General features: G+C 45.2%; 1 protein-coding gene across 1 annotated transcript in view; it reads right to left on the reverse strand.

Moving 5' to 3' along the window:
• The window catches only part of adisspb (adipose secreted signaling protein b), a 131496-nt gene that overhangs the window by 74193 nt on the left and 31213 nt on the right, over window positions 1-26090 (reverse strand). The window contains exon 2 of the mRNA XM_080197067.1: window positions 24854-24996. Coding sequence (XP_080053193.1) covers window positions 24854-24996 — 143 coding nt within the window. The remainder of the gene's footprint in view (window positions 1-24853; window positions 24997-26090) is intronic.

The following is a 26090-nucleotide window of genomic DNA, read 5'->3' on the forward strand; positions in this document are numbered from 1 at the left end:
ACCCAGAAGTGAAAATTAGTCTCGGTAACGGTGACCATGAAAACATTGTCTCACCATAGCAGTTAATTGAACTTAAATTCTCCCTTCATGGTGAGACTGAAACTAGTTTGATCGCCATCGCTACTGACACTAACTGTCAATTCTAGGTTTATTAGTTGATTAAATTTAAATTCCATCCCTAATAAACCTGGAATTAGAGCCGTCGGGATATACCACACGGAAACAGGTTCTTCAGCACAACTCGTCCACGCCAACCAGGTTTCCTAAAGTGAACTAAACTCAGCTAACGTTCTGGGGACCTGGGTTCAAATCCCACCACGGCAGATGGTGGAAATTGAATTCAGTCTGGAATTAAGAATCTACTGATGACCACAAAACCATTGTCGATCATCAGAAAACCCATCTGGTTCATGAATGTCCTTTAGGGAAGGAAATCTGCCATCCTCACCTGGTCTGGCCTACATGCTACTCCAGAACCACTGCAATAGGTTGACTGAGCTGCCCTCTGAATGGGCAAGCAAGCCAATCAGTTCTAGGGCATCAAGGAATTATCTCACCAGTAACACCCACATCCCATGAAAGTTTTTTTTAAATTAACCAGAAGTAGTACAACTTTTCCCCCTTAAATTTACAGCCCTTAGTTATTGACTCATTGAGCGGAAATAAAAAAAGTTTATTTATTAGTCACAAGTAAGGCTGTAATTAAGTTACTTTGAAATTCCCCAAATCACCACATTCCAGCACCTGTTTGAGTCAATGCACAAACCAGCACATCTTTCAGACTGAGGGGGAACTGGAGCAGTGAAGCAAACTCATGCAGACATGGGGAGAACCTGCAAACTCCACACAGACAGTGACCCAAGCCAGGGATCGAGTGTGGGATCCTGGCACTGTGGAGCAGCAATGCTAACAACTGTGCCGTCCAACTAGAAGGTTCCTCTTAAATAGATACTTCTTAATTACCAATTTATTGACCAGGACGAGTTAGATTTAACTTTAGTTACCACATCAATTCTACCTCACCTTTTAATGGAGAGTCCCAGTAACATCAATCTCATTCATAAGACCCTTATTCCAAGAGAGAGGGGGGCGGGGGGGAAAAGGGTAACTATAGTCCACTTATCCTAACAGCTGTCATTGGGAAAATGGTTAGAGTCCATTATAAAGAATGTAATGGCACAGCATTTAGAAATGCAATATCTAATCAAGCAGAGTCAACAAGGCTTCATGAAGGAGAAAACAAGCCTGACAAACTCAGAAATCTTTGGGGTGGTATTGCGCGGGATAGATCAAGGGGAACCATCAGCCATGATCTTATTGAATGGCGGGGCAGGCTCGAAGGGCTAGATGGCCTACTCCTGCTCCTATTTCTTATGTTCTTATTATGTTCTTATAGAGGATTGGCTAACTGATAGAAGACAGAGCTGGGATAAGAAGGGCATTTTCAGAATGACAACACCTGTAATGAATGGAGTTCCACAGGGATCAGTGCTGGGACCACAGTTATTTACAATGTATATTCCTTACTTGGATGAGGGAAGTGAATGCATGGTTGCCAAGTTTGTAAAGGACACAAAAATAAGTGGAAAGCAAATGGTGAGAATGACACCAACCGTCCATAAAATATCAGAGCATAATTGGGCCATTAGAGTCTGCTTCTCCATTTAAAATCATGGCTGATAAGTTTCTCAATCTCATTCTTCCGTCTTTCCTCCATAACATTTGATACCTTTACCATTCAAGAACCTATCTGTGTCTTTAAGACACAGTGACCTGGCCTCCAAAATCTTTTGTGGCAATGAATTCCAGAGTCGCCACCCTCTGACTGAAGAAATTCCTCATCTCCAATCAACATCTCAACCCAAAGAATTCATTTGTCACATCCAAGCAGAGATAGCAAGAGCAGTAGGGCAGGAGGGGGGGAGGAAATATTGCAGCTGTAGGTAACAAACTCATCCCATTTAATAGTGATCACTGGGGAGTGATTCTCAAGCAAGTCGGTGAGTAAACAACACTCAACTGCAATGTGCATTTGTGCGTGTAGACATGGTGAATGGCTGCACCATCTGCCTCTTACAGTTGAGCAGCCAGCCAACCACAGGCAGGAATAGACAGCTGGACATAACAAAGAGCAAAAGAACATTATAGCACAGGAACACACCCTTCAACCCTGCATTGATCATCCTGCCCAACTGAACTAAAACCCCCTACTTTCCCACAGGGACCATATCACTATTTCCATCCTATTCATTTATTTGTCAAGGTGCCCCTTAAAACTCACTATCGTATCTGCTTCCACTACCTCCCGTGGCAGCGAGTTCCAGGCATCTACTACCCTCTATGTAAACAAACCTGCCTCGTATGTCTCCTTCAAACCGTGCCCCTCACACCTTAAACCTATGCCCCCTAGTAATTGATATGGTGATGGACATGGCAGCTACCCAAGGGAGCAGATTCAACAGGGACTCCCATATTAGAGGAGGACCAAGAGTGGAACGTTCAAAGGTAAACTAAACAATGATCAATAAGAACCTAGGAGTTTAGTTTCGGCAAATTATAATGAATACTTAGCAAACTTTCAACTGAGGCCTCAGTGATTGTTAAACATAATCAGACAGCATAATAACAAGCCTTTCAGGGTTTATGCTTCACACAAGTCTCCTCCCACCATACCTCATCTCACCCGAGCAATATATCCCTCGATTCCTTTCTGAATCACGCCCTTACCCTGTCTGTTTCAGGATACTTCATGTGATAGCCAGTTCTATATTCACACCATTCACTGGAAGAAGAGGTTTTACAGGAATTTCCTGTTGGATATATTGTATAGAATGGTGACAGTACAGAGCCTGCACATTCACAGGCAAGTGTGTGGTATCTGCAAATAAGGGGAAATAGGTTCAAGCCTTGTGAATTTCCCAGGGAGCTTGAAAAGCCTATGGTTGTCCATGCCAACACCTTGGCCAAGTCAGCACCATCGATATAGATAGGTTGGTATATTGGGCAGATAGATGGCAGATGGAATTTAATCCTGACAAATGCGAGGTGATGCATTTTGAAAGGAATAATGCAGGGAGGAGTTATGTGATAAAAGGTAGACCGATTAAGAGTATAGAAATACAGGGGGACCTGGGAGTGCAGGTGCACAACTCTCTGAAGGTGTCGACACAGGTAGAGAAGGTTGTGAAGAAAGCTTATGGAATGCTAGCCTTTATAGGAAGGGGTATAGAATATAAGAGCTGCCGTCTAATGCTTCAGGTGTACAGAACGTTGGTTAGACCGCATTTGGAGTACTGCGGCCAGTTCTGGTCGCCTTACTACCGGAAGGACGTGGAGACCCTGGAGAGAGTGCAGAGGAGGTATACCAGGATGTTGCCTGGCATGGAAGGACTGAGTTACGAGGAAAGGTTGGAGAAACTGTGGCTCTTCTCCTTAGAAAGACGGAGATTAAGGGGTGATATGATAGAGGTGTATAAAATACTGAAGGGAATAGATAGAGTCAACAGTGGTAGGCTTTTCCCTAGATTGGGGACAATTACGAGAGGTCACGATCTAAGGGGGAGGGGGGAGAAGTATAATTTGGATATGAGAGGAAGGTTTTTCACGCAGAGGGTCATGGGGGTATGGAACGTGCTACCGAGTAGGGTGGTGGAGGCAGACACGTTGGACTTGTTTAAGGTTTACTTAGATAGACACATGAGCGAAGCAAGGATGGAGGGTTATAGTAGAGGGTATTAAATAGGGTCAGAGCCTTGGGACGACACCGGAAATGTAGTATTACATGTTAACATTTTGTCTTTTTATTCCACAGGTGTCGGTCCACCTTGTTGTCAAACGAGGGGCATGCACACGGTGGGTCGTGCGTGGGCTGCTCTTGGAGGTTCCGGGAGTGGCCTAGTACTTCGTGCTGTTGTGTGTGCTTAATCCTGGACCAGCAGACGGGCGCCACAGCAGCTCGGTGACTATCACTGTTTGCTGTGCAGATACATGGATTTGGGCCAGTGTCTGTGTGAGTTTGCGCATTCTCCCTGTGGTTGTGTGGGTTTCCTCCGGGCGGTCCGGTTTCCTCCCACACCCCAAAGATGTGCTCTTAGGCTGATTGGTGTACCAAATTGACACTATTCTCCCCTGAATCTGGCTACATTAGGGGTTCCACTCACATACACACAGGGCAGGGTAGGTGTAGGAAGATGCAGCGGCGTGGGCTCGTTGGGCCGAAGGGCCTGTTTCCTGTGCTGGGATGTTCTTTGTTGTATTACTACACGGCACAAATTGCTGTGACCATTTGAAATTTGCCATTGTATTCGTCCTGATGGGCGCAAGACAAAAAGCTTCGGCAAGGTGTCTCTTGTTTCATTTCAGCAATATAAATGAAGTCAAGTACCTAAGTGATGCGCCAGAATTCTACCGCCTCACCCAACATGGAAAACTCGATTGCCTAGTGGTATTGTCACTAGACTATTAATCCAGAAACTCAGCTCACGTTTTGGGGACCAGGGTTCGAATCCTGCCACAGTAGATGGTGGAATTTGAATTTAATAAAAAATGTCTGGAATTAAGAATCTACTGATGACTCTAAAACCATTGTCATTGTCAGCAAAACCTATCTGGATTCACTAATGTTCTTCAGGGAAGGAAATCCGCTGTCCTTACCTGGTCCGGCCTACATGTGACTCCAGAGCCACAGCAATGGCGTATGGTGTACTAGCCTTCATTAATCGAGGGATTGAGTTTAGGAGTCGGGAGACAATGCTACAACTTTATAAGACCCTCGTCAGACCCCACTTGGAGTACTGTGCGCAGTTCTGGTCGCCTCACTACAGGAAGGATGTGGAAGCTATTGGGAGGATGCAGAGGAGATTTACAAGGATGGTGCCTGGATTGGGAGGCATGCCTTATGAAGATAGGTTGAGGGAGCTCGGTCTCTTCTCCCTGGAGAGACGAAGGTTGAGAGGCGACCTGATAGAGGTTTGTAAAATGTTGAGAGGTATAGATAGGGTGGATTCTCGGAGGCTATTTCCCAGGGCTGAAATGGTCACTACAAGAGGACACAGGTTTAAGGTGCTGGGGACCAAGTAGGGAGGAGATGTCAGGGGTAAGTTTTTCATTCAGGAGGGTGGTGAGTGAGTGGAATCGGCTGCCGTCGATGGTGGTGGAGGCAAACTCGCTGGGGTCTTTTAAAAGACTTCTGGATGAGTACATGGGATTTAATGGATTGAGAGTTATAGATAGGGCTGGTAGGAATGGATATGATCAGCACAACTTGTGGGCCAAAGGGCCTGTTTGTGCTGTAGCGTTCTATGTTCTAATGTGGTTGACTCTCAACTGCCATTGGGCAACTAAGGATGGGCAATGAATACTGACCAGGCAGCGACACTCACATCCCACGGATCAATTAAAAAAAAACGGAGGGGCAAGGGGCAGACAATGGAAATGTTTGTTGACCTTAGGCAGGAATTTCCAATCTTGCTCGAGGGGGGCCGTAAAATTCCACTGGAGATCTTACAGTAACAGTCAATCCACACATCCTCCTATTCATTCTCCCTCTCATACCTTGCCAGCTTCCCAATGAAATGCATGAAGTCTGACGCACTCTTTCTTTTACATTATTCTGATCTCCTTTTCATTCTCCCTTCCACTCCACAGCTTCCTCAGTTGCCTCATGCCGTGACGGGTCACTAGTTGCGGTCATGGGATTAGTTCTGTGAAGACAGCAGTACTCCTACCTTGTAGAGAGTTGTGTGCCTAGTAAACTCAGCCCCCGCCAAATGAACTGATTTCCAACCGTCCAAAATTTTGCACTAAAAACCGAGCAGGGATTTGAGAAACAAGAACAAGGTGGCACTGTGGCTAGCACTGCCGCCTCAGCGCACCAGGTTCAATTCCAGCCTCGAATTACTATCTTTGTCAAGTTTGCATCCTCTCCCCACGTCTGCATCAATTTCCTCCGAGCGCTCCAGTTTCCTCCCACAGTCCAGAGACGTGCAGGTTAGGTGGATTGCTCATGCTACGTTGCCCCATAATGTCAGGGGGAAATCAGGAGAGTAAAGACGACCATCATCCTGGTACCAAAAAAAAGCCAAGCAGTGTGGGTCAGATCTCAGAGAGTACAGGAATGAGATGGAGAATCTGGTGAACCGGTGCAATGACAGTAATCTCCCCCTCAATTTCAACAAAACAAAGGAAGTTGTCATCGACTTCAGGAAGTGGAGTGGAGGACATGTCCCTGTCTACATCAATGGGGTAAAAAGTCTGACACCACCAGGTTTTAGTCCAACCGATTTATTTGATAGTAAACTCACGAGCTTTCGAGGGGACTCCCTCTTCGTCAGGTGCCACTTGGATCCAGCAGTTTGCGGTGTCGATAGTAGTCATGATGTGGATGTGCCGGCATTGGACTGGGGTAAACACAGTCAAAAGTCTGACAACACCAGGTTTTAGTCCAACTGATTTATTTGATAGTAAATCGGTTGGACTAAAACCTGGTGTTGTCAGACTTTTTACTGCGTTACCCCAGTTCAACGCCAGCACATCCACATCATACATCAATAGGGGCAAAGTAGAAATGTTAAAGAGCTTTAAATGTTTCGGTGTCCAAATCACCAACCACCTGTCCTGGTCCTCCCACGTGGATACTATTGTTAAGAAAGCTCACTAACGCCTCTACTTTCTCTTGAGACTAAGGAAATTTGGTATGTCTGCAGTGACTCTCACCAGCCTTTACAGGTGTATAGTAGAAAGTATTCTTTCTGGTTGTATCACAGCTTGGTATGGCTCCTTTTCTGTCCAAGACCACAAAAGACTACAAAGTATCATAAACGAAGCCCAGTCTATCACTCAAACCAGCCTCCCATCTATTGTCTGTCTATACTTCCCGCTGCTTCGGAAAAGCAGCCAGCATAATCAAGGACCCCACACATTCTCTCTTCCACCTTATGTCGAGAAAAAGATACAAAAGTCTGAGGCCACGTGCTCAAGAACAGCTTCTTTCCTGCTGCTGTCAGACTTTTGAATGGACCTAGCTCACATTAAGATGATTTTTCTCTACACTCTAGCTATGACTGTAACACTGTATTCTGCACTCTCTTCTTTCTAAACAGAATGCTTTGAATGTACAGCGCACAAGAAACAATGCTTTTCACTGTACAATAATAAATATGTGGGGTCACAAGGACAGCGCCTGGGTGGGAATGTTGTTGGTGCAGGCTCGATGGGCTGAATGGCCCCCTTCTGCATTAGGAATTCTATGATGGGGCAGTGATCAGTAGACAAGGCTGAAGGTGATTGGCAAAGAGCCAGAAGTGACACCAAATTTACAGAACAAGTTGTGTTGGCTTGGAGTGAGCTGCCAGAAACAATGGAAACAGATTCAATCGTACCTTTCCAAAGACAGTTTGCTAAATAAGCGAGAATCAAGAAAGAGCAGGGGAGAGGAATACATTTGTAGAACCAACTCAACCATCATGACCCAATGGCCTCGGTCTGTGCTGTAGCCTTCTGTATCTCCACGTCTGAACACAGAACCACGCAGCTACAACTGTTGCCACACTGAAATGCACTGATGGATAACTAAGCTTCCAGTGTCCATCATCAGGCACAGGTGAACCAGCACAAATGTTACATCAAAATGGAGGATGCTCAGTTATACCATGTTCCCGCACTATTTTAAATCTATTTTCATGATTTGGGAATCACTGGCAAGATGAACAAATTTTTTGTTTAATTTGTTCATGGGATGTGGGTCTCTGACTGGCCAGTACTTATTGCCCATTCCTAATTATCCTGAACTGAGTGGCTTGCTGGACCATTTCAGAGGCCAGTTGAGTGTCAACCACATTGTACATTGTAACATTCAGGGGTTGTAGGCCAAGTGCTGGCAGAGGGGATTGAGAGAGTTCAGGTGTTTCTAATGCCTCAGTGCTGACTCGCAGGGCCTCTTCTGCACTGTATGATTCCGACATGCAGGCTCCACACAGACAGTGGCCCAAGCCGGGAACTGAACCCGGGTCCCTGGTGCTGTGAGGCAGCAGTGTTGACCACTGTGCCATCCATAGGTTAGACTGGAGAAGGGCTGTTCTTCTTGGAGTAAAAAAGGAGATTGAAGGGAGATTAGTTGGAGATGTACAAAATTATGAGAGGTTTCGATAAGGAAGACAACCGAACACTGTTCTTGCAACATAATGGCTTAAGGATTTAAAGCTTTGACCAAGAGGAAGGCAAGGAGGATTTTTTTTAAAGCAGCAAATAGTGAAGACATGAAACGAGGGTGACACAAAAAGAGATAATCAATGATTTCAAAAGGAAATTGGTTTGGGGCGGGGGGGACACGGTGGCATCATGGTATTATCTCTATCTCAAATCCCTGACAGCTAGTAGAATTTATATTCAATTAAATATATTGAACTCCATTTTTAAACATTTGTAACTGAAAGCCAATCCCAGTAATGGTGAAACTATAATCCATTTTCGATAAAACCCATCTGGTTCACTAATGTTCTTTAGGGAAGGAAATCTGCTGTCCTTACCTGGTCTGGCCTACATGTGACTCCAGACCCACAGCAATGTGGTTGGCTCTCAAGGTCAATACGGGATACCTAGCAAATGCTGGTGCCTAACAGAGATACCCACATCCTGTGGAGGATTAAAACTAAAAGTTCAGGACTATGGGGATAGAACAGGGAATGGGGGCAGATGGACTTATTCTGGAGAGCCAGTGCAAGTGCACATCAAATCCCTGAAGGAGGCCTTTCAGCCCATCAGGTCTGCACTGACTCTCTGAAAAAGCATCTTACTCAGGCCCTATCCCCGAAACACTGCATATTTACCCCACTAATTCCCCTAACCTACATACCTTGAGACACTAAAAGAGATAATTCAGTGTGACCAATCCAACTAATATTCACATTGGACTGTGGGAGGAAACCTGAGCACCTGGAGGAAACCCACGCAGACACAGGGAGAATGTGCACAGACAGTGACCCGAGGCTGGAGTCTATGGCGCTGTGAGGCAGCAGTGCTAACCACTGTGCCTCAGAATAATGTCTTTGTGCTGTACATCGACAACCTCTGTGCAGCTCACCTCATGCAGAACACAGATGCAAATCATGTGCAAACTGTAAGCAGCACATACAATGAAAAGAATTTATTAAATTTATTTTCCCATCTTACTCGTAGAACATGGGACACTGATACGCGCAGGTAAAGCAAGTGCTGCCTTTTGTAATCGAATAGATTTAAAAACAGCCAACAGCAGCCAGCATAAATGAACATTTAACCAGGATAATGAGTTTTAAAATACATGGGTTCAAAAGAGCTTCTAAAAATAAATAATTCAGATATTGAATGCAAAAACCCATAATTGCAAGAGCAACAAGGTTGGAGAGTAGGAGTGAGAATAATCATTACCAGAACCAGGCTGCATCAGTTCCGGAAGGCTTCTCACGAGCAGTCAAGCTCACGAAGTGTGCCTCATTCTCTGATTCTGCAATTTAAAGCCTTCTAGACTTAGCACTGAGTTCCTCAGTTTCAGGTCACGAACTCTGTTCCTCACTCTTGTTCTTTTCATCCTCAGTGCTGGGGGGGGGGGGGGCAGCGAAATAAGGACAGCGTGGTGGCACAGTGGTTAGCACTGTCGCCTCATAGCTCCAAGGACATGGGTTTGATTCCTGGCTTGGGTCACAATGTGGAGTTTGCATGTTCTCCCCGTGTCCGCGTGGGTTTCCTCCGGCTGCTCCGGTTTCCTCCCACAGTCCAAAGACATGCAGGTTAGGTGCATTGGCCATGCCACATTGCCCCATAGTTTCCTGGTGTGCATAAGTTAGAGGGATTAGCAGAGTAAACATGTGGGGTTATATGGATAGGGCCTGGTGGGATTGTTGTCGGTGCAGACTCAATGGGCTGAACAATCTCCTTCTGCAGTGGTCAGGATTCTGACTCTAGTGCTGGTCTTAACCTCTTTTATTCCACGTTTTTAATTTCAGATAAGAACTGTTCGTTATTCTGTTATCACCACCCAGTCTGGACAATAGCTTTAGTTTTACTGAAATCAGACACTCCCTTTGCCTTTTGCCACTTAATCTCTCTGACCTTCCCTTTGTTCTCCCTCCTCATTCCACTCCACTTTTCAATGGTGTAAAATCCATCGCATTTCTGCCTTCATGTATCATATTCAACTCAAAACTGTTCCTGAGGAGCAGTATCCAGACGCAGCGATTTTTGGGCATGTGAAGAGGCAGCAAAAAAGGTGCATTTTTCTGTTTATTTTGTTTAACTGTTTATTTCTAGTTTAAGTCGCGAGTTTTTTTCAGCGGTTTTTTTTAAAATTAGTTAGAAACCGGAAGTCGTCACTAGGACGCTTACAGGTAGTTGTAGTTTTTTTTTCCTTGAGCCCCTAATCCTATAAATTAGCGCAGAGAGGATACCCGATTCTCCACACTGGTAGAGAATCCCACCCTCCCACCTCCTCTAACCTAAATTATAAGTGTGGGAAAGTTTTTTTTTGTTTTTGTTTTTTTTCCTGCTGGTAATTGTTTCAGGGATGGCAGTTCAGGCAGTGTGCTGTATCTCCTGTGGGATGTATGTGGTGAGGGACTCCAGTAGTGTTTCAGGGGATTTTACTTGTAAGAAGTGTGTTAGATTGAAGCTTCTGGAGGAGCGTGTAAAGGAGCTGGAGGTGGAATTAGAGGAACTCCGCATAATTCGGGAGGCAGAGGTGGACATTGATAGGAGTTATAAGGAGATAGTCACTCCTAGAAATCAGTCTTGGGTCACTGCCAAGAGGAGGGGAACGAAGCAAGTGGGGGGTCAATCCCCTGGGGCTGTTCCCCTCCAAAATAGGTTTTCGGTCCTGGAGGCTACAGTTGAGGAGGAATCAACTGGGGATAGCCAAAGGGAGCAGGTCTCTGGGGGTGAGCCTATTGGGAAACCTCAGGTGGTTAGGGGATGCAAAAGATTGGGCCTCGTGATTGGGGACTCCACAGTTAAGGGGACAGATAGGAGAGTCGGTAGTAATGGTAGGGACTCAGGGCTGGTGTGTTGCCTACCAGGGGCTGGGGTCCGGGATGTATCAGAGGATATTCAAGACCCTTAGGGGAGAGGGAGATCAACCCCAAGTTATAATTCATGTGGGGACACATGACATAGGGAGGCTAAAGGAAGGGGATATTAAGCAGAGTTTCATGGAGTTGGGATGGAAGCTAAAGGCCAAGTCAAACAGAGTGGTTATCTCTGGACTCTTGCCTGTGCCACGGGATAGTTTAGAGAGGAATAGAGAGAGGGAAAGTTTGAACTTGTGGCTGAGGGGATGGTGCAGGAGGGAGGGGTTCAAGTACTTGGGCAATTGGGGCTCATTCTGGGGAAGGTGGGACCTCTATAAGAGTGATGGTTTACACCTGAACCAGAGGGGAACAAATATCCTGGGGGGTAAATTTGTGAAGGTTATGCGGAGTGGTTTAAACCGATTCAGATGGGGGGTAGGATCCTGAGTAGAGGGGGTGAAAGTGAGGGGGGCATAGGTGGGGACTGCAATGCACGGCATTGTGGGGGTGGGGCGGAGCAGGGTTTGAAATGCGTATACTTTAATGCGAGGAGTATTCGCAACAAAGTGGATGAACTTGCAGCGTGGATCAGTACCTGGGACTTTGATGTTGTGGCCATTTCAGAGACATGGATAGAGCAGGGTCAGGAATGGATGTTGCAGGTCCCGGGGTACAAATGCTTTAGTCGGAGTAGAGAAGGAGGTAGAAGGGGGGGTGGGGTAGCACTATTGGTCAAGGACTGTATCACAGTGTCAGAGAGGAAGTTTGATGAGGACTTGTCTGTTGAGGTAGTATGGGCGGAGTTTAGAAATAGGAGAGGGGAGGTCACCCTGCTGGGAGTCTTTTATAGACCTCCAAAAAGTTCTAGAGAGGTTGAGGAAAGGATTGCAGAGACGATTCTGGTTAGGAGTGAAAGTAATAGGGTAATTGTCATGGGGGACTTTAACTTTACTAATATTGATTGGAATTGCTATAGCTCTAGCTCGTTGGAGGGGTCAGTTTTTGTTCAAAGTGTGCAGGAAGGTTTTTTGACTCAGTATGTAGATAGGCCAACTAGAGGTGAGGCTATATTGGATTTGGTGCTGGGTAATGAGCCAGACCAGGTGCTAGACTTGGAAGTTGGTGTGCATTTTGGTGATAGTGACCACAATTCGGTTACGTTCACCTTAGTGATGGAAAGGGATAGGCATGAACCTCGGGTCAGTAGTTTTAGCTGGGGGAAGGGTAATTATGAGGCTATTAGGAGAGAATTAGGAAGCATAGGTTGGACTAGGAGATTACAGGGACTGGGAACGTCCGAAATGTGGAACTTTTTCAAGGAACAGCTACTGTGGGTCTGTGATAGGTATGTCCCTGTCAGGCAAGGAGGATTTGGTAGGGCTAGGGAACCGTGGTGTACTAAAAAAGTTGATTCGTTGGTTAGGAAGAAAAAGGAGGCTTATGTTCGGATGAGGCTTGAGGGCTCAGGTAGTGCATTAGAAAGCTTTAGATTGGCTAGGAGGGAGTTGAAGAGGGAGTTAAGAAGGGCTAAAAGAGGACATGAGATGACTTTGGCTGATAGGATTCTCCTTAATCCTAAGGCGTTCTATAGGTATGTCAAGAACAGAAGGTTGGTTAGGGCAAGGTTAGGGCCAGTTACAGACAGTAGAGGGAAGTTGTGTGTGGAACCGGAAGAGATTGGAGAGGCATTGAACCAATATTTCTCTTCGGTGTTCACGCAGGGGGACATGAATGTAGCTGAGGAGGACACTGGGGTGCAGGGGTGTAAAATAGAAAGTATTGCAGTTGATACCGGGGATGTGCTGGATATTCTAGAGGGCTTGAAAATAGATAAGTCCCCTGGTCCGGACAGGATTTACCCTAGGATTCTCTGGGAGGCTAGAGAGGTGATTGCAGAGCCTCTGGCTCTGATCTTCAGGTCATCGTTGGTCTCTGGTATAGTACCGGAAGATTGGAGGACAGCGAATGTTGTCCCATTGTTTAAGAAGGGGAACAGAGACTTCCCTGGGAATTATAGACCGGTGAGTCTTACTTCTGTTGTGGGCAAGGTTTTAGAAAGAATTATTAGGGATAGGATTTATAGTTATTTGGAGAGTAATGAATTGATTAGAGACAGTCAGCATGGTTTTGTAGCAGGTAGGTCGTGCCTTACTAACCTTATTGAGTTCTTTGAGAAAGTGACCAAAAAGGTGGATAGGGGTAAGGCAGTTGACGTGGTATATATGGATTTTAGTAAGGCGTTTGATAAGGTTCACCATGGTAGGCTTCTGCAGAAAATGCAGATGTATGGGATTGGGGGTAATCTAGGTACTTGGATCAGGAATTCACTGGCAGATAGGAGACAGAGGGTGGTGGTTGATGGTGAATATTCGTCATGGAGTTCGGTTACGAGTGGTGTGCCTCAGGGATCTGTTTTGGGGCCACTGCTGTTTGTAATTTTTATTAATGATCTGGATGAGGGTACAGTTGGGTGGATTAGTAAGTTTGCTGATGACAAAGTTGGAGGTGTGGTAGATTGTGAGGAAGGGTGTCATAGTTTGCAGGGTGACTTAGACAGGTTGCAGAGCTGGGCCGCGAGGTGGCGGATGGAGTTTAATGCAGAGAAGTGTGAGGTAATTCATTTCGGTAGGAGTAACAGATGTGTTGAGTATAGGGCTAACGGGAGGACTTTGAATAGTGTGGATGAACAGAGGGATCTAGGTGTATGTGTACATAGATCCCTGAAAGTTGGGAATCAAGTAGATAAGGTTGTTAAGAAGGTGTCTTGGTGTTTATTGGTAGGGGGATTGAATTTAGGAGTCGCAGCGTCATGTTGCAACTGTACACAACTCTGGTGCAGCCGCACTTGGAGTACTGTGTGCAGTTCTGGTCCCCACATTACAGGAAGGACATGGGGGCTTTGGAGAGGGTGCAGAGGAGGTTTACCAGGATGTTGCCTGGTATGGAGGGGAGGTCCTATGAGGAGAGACTGAGGGATTTGGGGTTGTTTTCGCTGGAAAGAAGAAGGCTAAGAGGGGATCTTATTGAAACATATAAGATGATTAGAGGTTTAGATAGGGTGGATAGTGATAGCCTTTTTCCTCGGATGGGGAAAGCTAGCACGAGCGGGCATGGCTTTAAATTAAGGGGGGGGTAGTTATAGGACGGATGTCAGGGGTAGGTTCTTTACCCAGAGGGTGGTGAGGGATTGGAATGCCCTGCCTGCTGCAGTTGTAAATGCGCCTAGTTTGGGGGCGTTTAAGAGATCTGTGGATAGGTTTATGGACAAAAAGGGATTGGTTTAAATTAGTGGGTCAGTGTTTTTTTTTAAAAACTGGTTGGCGCAACATCGTGGGCCGAAGGGCCTGTTCTGCGCTGTAATGTTCTATGTTCTAAACATTAACTTTTAGTTTATTCGTTTGTAGAACATGGGCATCGCTGGCTGGACAGCATTTATTGCCTATTCCTAGTTACCCTTAAGGTGGTGAGCTGCCTTCTTGAATCGCTGCAGCTCCTGTGCTGTGGGTTGACCCACAATGCTGTTAAAGGAGGGAGTTGAGGATTTTGAAGGAACGGCAATATATTTCCATATCAAGATAAGTGAGTGGCTTGGAGGGGTTCCCATTTATCTGCTGCCCTTGTGCTTCTAGATGGAAGTGGTTGTGGGTTTGGGAGGTGCTTTCTAAGGATCTTTGGTGAATTGCTGCAGCGTATCTTGTAGAAAGTACACACTGCTGCTAATGAGCATCGGTAGAGGGACTGAATATTTGCAGGTGAGCTGCTAATCAAGTGGGCTGCTTTGTCCTGAATGGTATCAAGTTTCTTCAGTGTTGGAGCTGCACCCATCCAGGCAAGTGGGGAGCATTCCATCACACTCCTGACGTGCCTTGTAGATGGTGGATAGACTCTGGGGAGTCAGGGGGTGAGTTACTTGCTGCAGTATTATGAACCTCTGACCTCTTGTAGCCACTGTGTTTGTCACGAGTCCAGTTGAGTTTCTGGTCAATGGTAGCCCCAAGGATGTTGACAGCGGGGGATTCAATGATAGTAACACCACTGAACGTTAAGGGGTGGTGTTTAGAGTGTCTCTCATTGGTGATGGTCATTGCCCGGCATTTGTATGGCACAAATGTTACTGCCAACCAAGCCAGGATATTGTCCAGATCTTGTTTCATTTGAGCATAGACAGCTTCAGTATCTGATTTATCGTGAACGATGCTGAACATTGTTTGCCGATGATTGCACATCCCCACTCTGACTTTATGATGGAGGGAAGATCATTGATGAAGAAGCTAAAGATTGTTGGGCCTCAGACATTACCCTGAGGGACTCGTGCAGAGACATCCTAGGGCTGAGATGACTGACCCTCCACAACCACCTTCCTATGTGCCAGATATGACTCCAACAGTGAGTTTGCCCCCTGATACACATGGATTCCAGTTTCACTCAGGCTCCTTGATGCCACACTCGGTCAAATGTGATCTTGATGTCAAGGCCTGTCACTTTCACCTCATCTCTCTGCACAAATAGAAACTAGAAGTAGGAATAGACCATCCACTCCTTCAAGCCTGCTTTGTCATTCATTTTGATCACGGCATTTCATTGAAATCAATATCCTGATCCTCCTCCCCATATCCCTTAAGCCCTAAGAGCAATATCTAATTTCTTCTTGAAATCATACAAGCTTTTGGCCTCAGCCATTCTGTGGTAATGAATTCCACACATTCAACATCTGGGTGAAGAAATTTCTTCTCGCCTCAGTCCCAACAAGTTTATCCCTTATTCTCAGCTAAGACTCTGTGTTCTGGACTCCACCACCACTGGGGACATTGTTTTTGAATCTACCCTGTCTAATCCTGTTAGAAATTTATAAGTTTCTCTGAGATCCCCTCTCACTTTTCTAAACTCCAGCGAATATAATCCTACTTAGTCTCTCCCCATTTGCCATCCCAGAAATCAGCCTGGTAAATGTTTGTTGTACTCCCTCTATAGATAAGGGCACCAGAACTGCACACAATATTCCAGGTGTGGCCTCACCAAAGCCCTATACAACTGCAGTAAAACATTGCTATTCTTACACTCAAGTGTTCTTGCAATGAAGGCCAATATATCATTTGCCTTCTTTACTGCCTGTTGTATCTGCGTGCTTACTTTCAGCAACTGATGCACGAGGACACCAAGGTCTTGCTGACTATCCACCTGCTTCAATTTACACCCATTTAAATAATAAACTGCCTTCCTATTTTTGCCATGGTGACTTTGAGTGTTTCCAGCACTTTCTACTGAGCTTATGTAGCATCTATCACCCCAAGATATTCACAGGACCATTGGCCCACACAGTATGTTTACATGAAAGAGATATGAGGGCTCACAACAAAAAGCTTGGTTAAAACAAAAAAAAAGGTTTTTAAAAGAGTTTCTTAAAAAGGGGGAAAACAAGGTGGAGAGACTTAAGGAACTCCCATGCTTTGGGCTGCCACTACTGAGGGCACAGCTACAAATGGTGGCGTGGTTAAAATTGGGAATGTTCAGGATGTCAGAGCTGGAGGAACAAAGGATCTCTCATCGGCTTATAGGGGTGGAGCAGGCTACAAAAGATAGGAAGAGGTGAGACCATGGAGGGAGTTAAAAACAAATGAGAATGTTAAAGCTGAAGTATTGCCAGATGGGAAAAAGCCCATGGATCTCAACAAACACAAGTGTGACGGGTGCATGGTTCTTGACACAGGTTAGGACATTAGTATTTTGGATAAGATGGGAGGGCAGATGAAGACAATTAGGGAATCTCTACATTACACGTTCACATTTTGATTGTGGGATATATACAAATGAATGTGGCTTCGATGATGTTTAACTTAATATTGTCACAACGAATACTTCCCCATCTATTTTTGTGTTAGCACAATAAGCAATCTTATAACACCAGGTTAAAGTCCAACCAGTTTATTTGATTGGACTTTAACCTGGTGTTGAGAGACTACTTACTGTGCCCACCCCAGTCCAACGCTGGCAACTCCACTTCACATCTTTGTCTCATCTGTAAGTTTACGCTTTCATCACCTCAAAGCCTTTTAATATAAATTGCAAAAAAGTTGAAGCCCCAGCACAGACCCACTCATCACACCCTGCCAGTCAGAAAAATACCTATTTATGCATACTCTTCTGCCAGTTTTCCAGCCATGCTGATTTGTTACCCCCTTTTACCCTCTGCAATAACCTTTAACGTGGCACCTTGTCAAATGCCTTCCGGAAATGAAGCTATAGGCTCCCCTTTATCCTTCAAAGGACGCCAATAAATTAAACATGATTTCCATTTCACAAAACCATGCTGATTCTTCTCAATTACTTTGAATTTCTAAGTGCTCAGTGAGAACCTCATTAATGATGAATTCTAACACCTTCTCTATGACAGACATCAAGCTAATTGGCCTATTGTTTCCTGCCTCACTCCCTTCTTGAATAGAGGGGTTATATTTGCTACTTTTCAGCCTGATGGAACCTTTCCAGAGTCTAATGAATTTTGGAAAATTAACACCAACAAACCTACTACCTCGTTAGCCACCTCTTTCCAGACCCAGTGGTTAGCACTGCTACTTCAGTTATCCAGGTTCAATTCCGGCCTTGGGTCACTGTGTGGAGTCTGCACATTCTCGTGTCTGCATGGGTTTCCTTTAGGTGCCCTGGCTCCCCCTCAGTCCAAAGACGTGCGGGTTAGGTTGATTAGCCGTGCTAAACTGTCCCTTACTGTCAGGGGGTTTAAGCAGGATAAATACATGGGGTTATGGGAATAGGGCCTAGCTGGGATTTGGTTGGTGCAGACTCAGTGAGCAGAATGGCCTCTTTGAATTCCATTGGGGCCATGAGGTATGTCAGCCCACAGCTCCATCAGTTTGCTCAGTACCATTTCCCTAGTGGCTACAGTTCCAGTGAGCTCCTCTTTCCCTTCTAATTTAGAGCTATTACTGGAATGTTTGGATCCTCCATAGGTGAAGGCAGGGGCAAAATATTTGTTCTTTTTATCTGCCATTTCCTTGTTATCTGCTATTAACTGAGGAGACGGTGGCATCGTGATATTGTCACTGGACTAGTAATCCAGAGACCCAGAATAATATTCACACAGATGGTGGAGTCTGAATTCAATAAAGATCTGGAATTAAAAGTCTAATAAATGACCATGAAACCATTGTTGATTGTTGTCAAAACCCATCTGGCTCACTGACGACCTTTAGGATAGGAAATCTGCTGTCTTTCCCTGGGCTGGCCTACGTGACTCCAGGCCCACACAAATGTGGTTGACTGTTAACAGCCCTTTCAAGGACAATGAGGAATGGCCAATAAATGCTGGCCCAACCTGTGATGCCACATCACATGAACAAATAAAAACCTCTATATTGTCACTCTAAAATAGAACATAGAACACTACAGCACAAACAGGGCCTTCGGCCCACAAGTTGCACCGATCATATCCCTACCTACCAGGCCTATCTATAACCCTCAATCCCATTAAATCCCATGTACTCATCCAGAAGTCTTTTAAAAGACCCCAGCGAGTTCGCCTCCACCACCACCGACGGCAGCCGATTCCACTCACTCACCACCCTCTGAGTGAAAAACTTACCCCTGACATCTCCTCTGTACTTGCTCCCCAGCACCTTAAACCTGTGTCCTCTCATAGCGACCATTTCAGCCCTGGGAAATAGTCTCCGAGAATCCACCCAATCTCTACCTCTCAACTTTTATAAACCTCTATCAGGTCGCCTCTCAACCTTCGTCTCTCCAGGGAGAAGAGACCGAGCTCCCTCAGCCTATCCTCATAAGGCATGCCTCCCAATCCAGGCAACATCCTTGTAAATCTCCTCTGCACCCTCTCAATAGCTTCCACATCCTTCCTACAGTGAGGCGACCAGAACTGCGCACAGTACTCCAAGTGGGGTCTGACAAGGGTCTTAAAGTTGTAGCATTATCTCCCACCACTCACTAAGACTTATTCTTTTCCTTTTTAAATACTTGCAGAAATTCTTGCTATCCAATTTTTATTGCCAGCCACCTTCCTCTCATACTCTAACTTCTTTCTCCTTATTAACCTTTTAGTCTTTCTCTGCCACTCTTCATATTTTGACAATCCCCTGACCTGCTACTTGCCTTTATGCAGTTGTATATTTTGCTTTTCCCCCTTCATTTTGGTGCTTTCCATCAAATCTGCACTGACTCTCCAACAGAGCATCCCACCCAGGTGCCACCCTGTAACCCCATGTATTTACCTTGGGACACTATGGGGTAATTTAGCATGGCCAACCCACCCACACATCTTTGGAATGGGGGGGGGGGGGGGGGGGGGGGGGGGAAGTGGAGTGGAGAAGCCAGAGCACCAGGAGGGAACCCATGGACATGGGGAAAATGTCCCAGTCACTCAAGACTGGAATCGAGCCTGGATCCCTGGCACTGAGGGTAGTACTGGTAACCACTGTCTCACCCTCTGAGCTCAAAAGGATGTGTAGGTTAGGTGAACTGGTCACACTAAGTTTCCTTAGTTGAAATAGAAATCACAGAAACCCTACGGTGCAGAAGGAGGAGGAGATCAAAGCAGCCCACCAAGCCTGTAAGCCCATGCACAACGACAACCATTTTGTAAACAAAAGCTCTGTACACAGTGAAGTGAGTGAAGGTGAATTGGTTTCCCCTCATGATGTGGAGAAGATGCTGGCATTGGTCTGGGATGTGCACAGTAAGCAGTCTCACAACACCAGGTTAAAGTCAACAGGTTCATTTGGTAGCAAATAAACCTACTGGACTTTAACCTGTGTTGAGAGACTACTTACTGTAGTTTCCCCTCACAATAGCTGTAGAGGGCTGTTATTGGAGTACTGAAGAACTTCCTCTCCCAGATTTAATAGGGTATACAGGACAGAATGTCATTTAGCCCAATAGGTCTGTGTACACAAATTTCTTAATCTACTGATCAAGCTTTTTAGAATACCTTTTGATTTTTATCACATGTAACCATCTTGTTCCCATTTGAAAACATCCAAACCATTTGCCTCAACCACAGTAGGGAGTTTCACATTCTAACCACACTCTGCATCATAGAATCTCTGTAGTACAGGTAGAGGCCATTCAGCCCAACAAGTCTGCACTGACTCTCCAACTCTGCATCCCACCCCATGTAGTTACCTTGGGACCCTATGGGGCAATTTAGCATGGCCAATCCACGTACACATCTTTGGAATGTGGGAAGAAACAGGAGCACCCGGGAGGAAACCCATGGACATGGGGAGAACATTCCCACACAGTGACCCAAGGTTGAAATTGAACCCGGGTCCCTGGTACTATGAGGCAGCAGTGCCAGCCACTGTGCCATCCTCTGAGTAAATACATTTCTCCTTTCTTCCTTATTGGATTTATATCCAGCAGGTCCGGCCACATCTGTTGTGAGAAACAGAATGAATATTTCAGGCAAATGTCAGAACTCTTCTTTCTCTCTCCCCAGAGATGGCCAGACTGGCTGGATTTTTCCAGCATTTGATTTCCAACATCTGTACTGTTCTGCTTTTGTATTTGTGGACCATGTAGTTTTGAGATCTTTCTCGTCCACCCTGTCCAGCCCATTTGGGGGGGACGTAACGTTCTTATTAGGTCCCCTCTCAGCCTTACATTTAAAAAAAAACTTAGCCAAGCTCTTAAATCTTTGATAGCTGCAATCTCTCAGTCCTGTTGCTATTCTTGTTATTGCCATTGTTTGCATGTTATTTTTATAGGACAGATCACAGATTTGTGCACAATACTCCAAGTACAGCCTGACCAAGGCAGTATACAATTTTTAGACCATATAATTTTCACAATCCACCTGACAGGCACAGAGATACCAATTATTACATTTACATAGAAAATAGAAGCAGGAATATATCATTCGGCTCTTCAAGCCTGTTCAGCCATTCATTTTGATCATGGAATTTAATATCCTAATCCCCTTCCCCACAGATTCCTTGAGCCCCAAGAGCTATATCTAATTTCTTTTGGAAATCACATGATGTTTTTGGCCTCAACTACTTTGTGGTAACGAATTCCACATGTTCATCACTCTCTGGGTGAGGAACTTTCTCCTCACCTTAGTTCTAAAAGGTTTACCCCTTATCCTCAAACCCCTAGTTCTGGACTCCCCCACCACGAGGAACATTCTTTCTCAATCTACTCTGTCTAATTCTGTTGGAATTTTATAAGTCTTGAGATCCCATCTCACTTCTAAATTCCAGTGAACCAAATCCTAATGGACTTAGTCTCTCCTCATATGACAGACCTGCCATCCTAGGAATCAACCTGGTAAACCTTCGCTGCACTCCCACGATAGCAAGGACATCCTTCCTCAGATAAGGACAACAAACCTGTGCACAATACTCCAGGTGTGGCCTCGGGCAGTACAAAAAAACTCCTCTTTCTACACTGAAGGTCAATATATCATTTGCCTGCTTTAAGGCCTGCTGTATCTGCTTGCTTACTTTCAGTGAATGATGCACAAGGACAATAAGATTACACTGACAATCCACACCCCTCAGAATCCCTACAGTGCAGGAGGACACCATTTGGCCCATCGAGTCTGCACCAGCAACAATCCCACCCAGACCCTCTTTCTGTAACCCCACATATATACCCTGTTAATTCCCCTGACACTAAAGGGGCAATTTAGTGGTTAGCACTGCTGCCTCTCAGCATCAGGGACCCGGGATGGGTCACTCTGTCTGGGATTTATACATTCTCCTTGTATCTGCATGGGCTTCCTCTGGGTGCTCCCAATTCCTCCCAGTCTGAAAGACGTGCTGGTCAGGTGCATTACCCAGAACAGGTGCCAGAGTGTGGCGACTAGGGGAATTTCATTGCAGTGTTAATGTCAGCCTTATTTGTGATTAATAAAGTTTCAATTTAGCATGATCTTTGGAGTAGGAGGAAGAAACTGGAGCACCTGGAAGAAACCCAGGCAGACATGGGGAGAACATGCAAACTCCACACAGACAGTGCTCCGAGGATAGAATCAAAGCCGGGTCCCTGGCAGCAGCAGTGCTTCTCATCCATGTTTTCCAAACCCTACCTCTCCCTCCCTTTAAATCTCTTCCAGTCCCATTGATTTCCAATCCCTACTTGTGCTGTGATACAGGCGAGTGCCTTCAGGGGACTGTGCAGTGCCAGTGACAATGCTGTGGGATTGGATTCACATGGAGTCCAGGCAGGGCTCAAGGGAGCAGGTGTCTGCCTCTAAAGAACCAATTGGAATTTTACAACTACTTTATCTCGTGACCTACCTTTAATCTTGCTTTAAGAGCCTGCTCTGCTTAATTTGTCGACGAATGCCTCCTTCAGGTGTTCCTTCTTATTCCAAAAGACCCCAATGCATAAGTTGTTTTTTCTAATATTATATGTGAAATAGGAGAAGTCGGCCATTCGGCCCCTCAAGCATGCTCCACCTTGCCACAAAGTCACAGCTATCTGTTTTGAATTCAAATTCTCCATCTACGCGCCCCCTCCGCCCCCCGATAAACTTTGAATCCCTTGCCTAACAAGAATCTACCTCTTCTTTAATATTGAGTGACCCCACTTCCATTGCCTTCTGAGACAGAGTTCCAAGGTCGCACAACCCTGAAGAGAAAATAATTCTCCTCATCTGTCTCAAAAGGGTGACCCCTAATTTCAAAAACAGTGCCCCCTAGCCCTAGACTCAAGAGGGAACATCTTTTGCCCATTCATCTTGTCAAGACAATTCAGGAACTTTTATGCTTCAACCAACTTGTTGTGTCCATTCGTTCGTTTGAGTAGACAAGGGGACAGCACTTGGTATGGGTTTTAGAATGGTTTTCTTTCACTGAACAGAACTTAAAAAGATTAACATGACAGAGGCAGTTAAAAAAATGCAAACTTGGAGACTGGCTTCTCAAAATGAAAACACACGCTAAAATCCAAACTATATTTCAACCCTTATCTCATTATTGGAAGTGTCTTTCACAGTCTGTCTCCCAGTTAGAAAAACAATCTTTGCAGCTTCTGTTATTCAATAACTTGTTTGTCTGCACTATGTACCCATTAGGAATGCAGTCAATTTCTAGCTAACCTTTAACCTTCTCGTTCTACATGCAGTCAAGTATCCAGTTTAGCAGAGTTAGTTGCACAGGCAAAAATAGCTTAAAATGAAGTCTTTGCAAACAGGGCTAAGCATACATAGGATCTCTCACCAGTCGTCCCTTTTCTTTTATTCTCCAGTGTAAACAAGCCCAGTCTGTCCAACCTTTGCTCATAAGCAAACCTGCTCATTTCAGGTATTAATCTGCCGTAACCATGCCTCAAGAATTTATCTAAAGAAAACTTTGCCAGTTCCTATTATAAGCTTTAAATATTAAAACAGCTAAAATGTAGAAGTTAAAAGTTTATTTATTAGTGTCACAAGTAGGCTCACATTAACACTGCAATGAAGTTACTGTGAAAATCCCCTAGTCGCCACACTCTGGCACCTGTTCGTGTACACTGTAGGAGAATTTAGCATGGTCAATATGCCTAACCAGCATGTCATTCGGACTGTGGGAGGAAACTGGAGTGCCCTGAGGAAACCTATGCAGACACAGTGAGAACACGCAGACTCCACACATAGTGACCCACGCAGATGGATTACAATGTTGGCAAGTGTGAGGTTATCCACTTTGATAGGAATAATAGTAGGAAGGACTACTACTTACAGGGCGAAAAGCTGCAGCATGCTACGGTGCAGAGGGAGCTGGGGGTCCTTGTGCATGAGTTGCAAAAAATCCAGCCTACAAGTGCAGCAGGTGGTCAGGAAGGCAAATGGGATGCTGGCCTTCATAGCAAGGGAGATTGAATATAAAAGTAGGGAGGTCTTGCTGCAACTGTACAGGGCACTGGTGAGGCCGCAGCTGGAGTACTGTGTGCAGTTTTGGTCGCCGCAGTTGTGCAAGGATATTTTGGCCTTGGAGGGAGTGCAGAGGAGGTTCACTAGGCTGATACCGGAGTTGAGGGGGTTGAGCTATGAGGAGAGGCTGAATAAACTAGGCTTGTACTCGTTAGAGTTTAGAAGGATGAGGGGGGGATCTTATTGAGACGTACAAGATGATGAAAGGGATGGATAGGGTAGAGGTGGACAGGTTCTTTCCGCTCAGAAAGGACAGCAGGGCTAGAGGGCACAGCCTCAAGATAAGTGGGGGGGGGGGGGGTGCAGTTTGGAACGGAGTGGAGGAGGAACTTCTTCACTCAAAGGGTGGTGAATCTCTGGAATTCTCTGCCCATTGAAGTGGTTGAGGCTACCTCGCTAAATATATTTAAGACACGGGTAGATAGGTTTTTGGTAGGCAAGGGAATTAAGGGTTATGGGGAGAAAGCGGAAAAGTGGAACTGATCCACTTCAGATCAGCCATGATCTTATTGAATGGCGCGGCAGGCTCGAAGGGCTAGATGGCCTACTCCTGCTCCTATTTCTTATGTTCTTATGCATGGGAATTAAACCCAAGTCCTTAGCACTGTGAGGCAGCAGTGCTAACCACTGTGCAACCAATTGGGAATAGTAATAAGTATCCCAACACCAGATTAAAATTTCACAGGTGCATTTGGGATCATAAGCTTTCAGAGCGCTGCTCCTTCATCAGGTGAGCCTATGCCCACTCAGTCCAACACCGGCCTCTCCACATCACTGATAGGAGAGGGAGAGAACATGGCAATCCGGAAGGGAAGAGACAGTAATATGAGGAAATAAGAATACTGGTTCCAAATGGCTAGAAATAGAAATAAATGGCGACCTCCACCTCCCGTGATTGAATGTTTAAACGAACAAGCCACGAGTTTGATCTCACCTTCACTAAAAAACTCCCATCATCCTCTTGGGTCACCATGACAACAGAGTCATGCAATTTCTCTTCAAAGTGAACATGATTGGCTGTGCCCTCGTCGTGGCTCTCAGCTCCAAAACGAACGCCCCCAGCTTTGGGCTTTGTACCTGGAGACGCAAGAGGCAGAGAAATAGAGGAGAAAAAAAATTACCATAACAGTTCAAGACAGGGAGAGAGAGAGAGAGATCGATTCACCATTAACTCCTTCAGCACCGACCAGAGAGCAACTCCATTGTGTAACCGGTTAGGCAACTAGCCCACTCAATCTTTTCCCCAGTAAAACTAAAAAAAAAAAATCACACTGGTTATGCCAAGTTATGGAACAAAAAGGAAACAAAATAAAATTCCTGCTTGTAATCCACCCCGAGCTAAACAGGATGGAACCAAAATTACTTCAAATGGAGAGTTCACCATACTTCTCCCCAAGGCAATTATGGAACTGTGACAAAAGAAAATGCCTCAAATATGGAAGTGAAATTTAGCTGAGCACTAACTAAATGAGTCATAAAATATTAAATAGATTTCAGATGATTTGTTCAGCTGGGCTCATTGGTTTTGCTGAATGATTAAGTGGTATGTGCCCAGACTTTCAATCGTTTACAATGACAGATGAATGTCACTGTAAATGGATTTTACACAATTGTTAAAGCCTTAGAATCAGAGGTTTACAGCACAGTAACCAGTGCTTCAACCCAACTTGTCCATACCACTCAGTTTTTAACCACTAAGCTCACCCCGATTACCCATATCCCTCTATACCCATCTTACCATCTAACTGTCTAAATGCTTTTTAAAAGACAAAATTGTACCCACCTCTACGACTGCCTCTGGCAGCTCCTTCCATACACTCACCACGCTCAAAAAAAATTGCCCCTCTGGACACTTTTGTATCTCTCTCCTCTCACCTTAAACCTACACCCTCTAGTTTTAGATTCCCCGACCTTTGGGAAAAGGTATTGGCTATCTAGCTGATCTGTGCCTGTCAGTATTTTATAGGCCTCTATAAAATCACCCTTCAGCCTCCTACGCTCGAGGGAAAAAAGTCCTAGTCTAACCAGTCTGTCCTCCTAACTCAAACCATCAAGTCCAGTGGTATCCGAGTAAACCTTCTCAGCACAATTTTTAGTTTAATAATATCCTTTCTATAATAGGGTGACCAGAATTGTATAGAGTATTCCAAATGTAGTGTTACCAATATCTT

The sequence above is a fragment of the Carcharhinus amblyrhynchos genome, chromosome 1 (genome assembly GCF_965287045.1).
Source record: "Carcharhinus amblyrhynchos chromosome 1, sCarAmb.v2.hapA, whole genome shotgun sequence".
Classification (NCBI taxonomy): domain Eukaryota; kingdom Metazoa; phylum Chordata; class Chondrichthyes; order Carcharhiniformes; family Carcharhinidae; genus Carcharhinus; species Carcharhinus amblyrhynchos.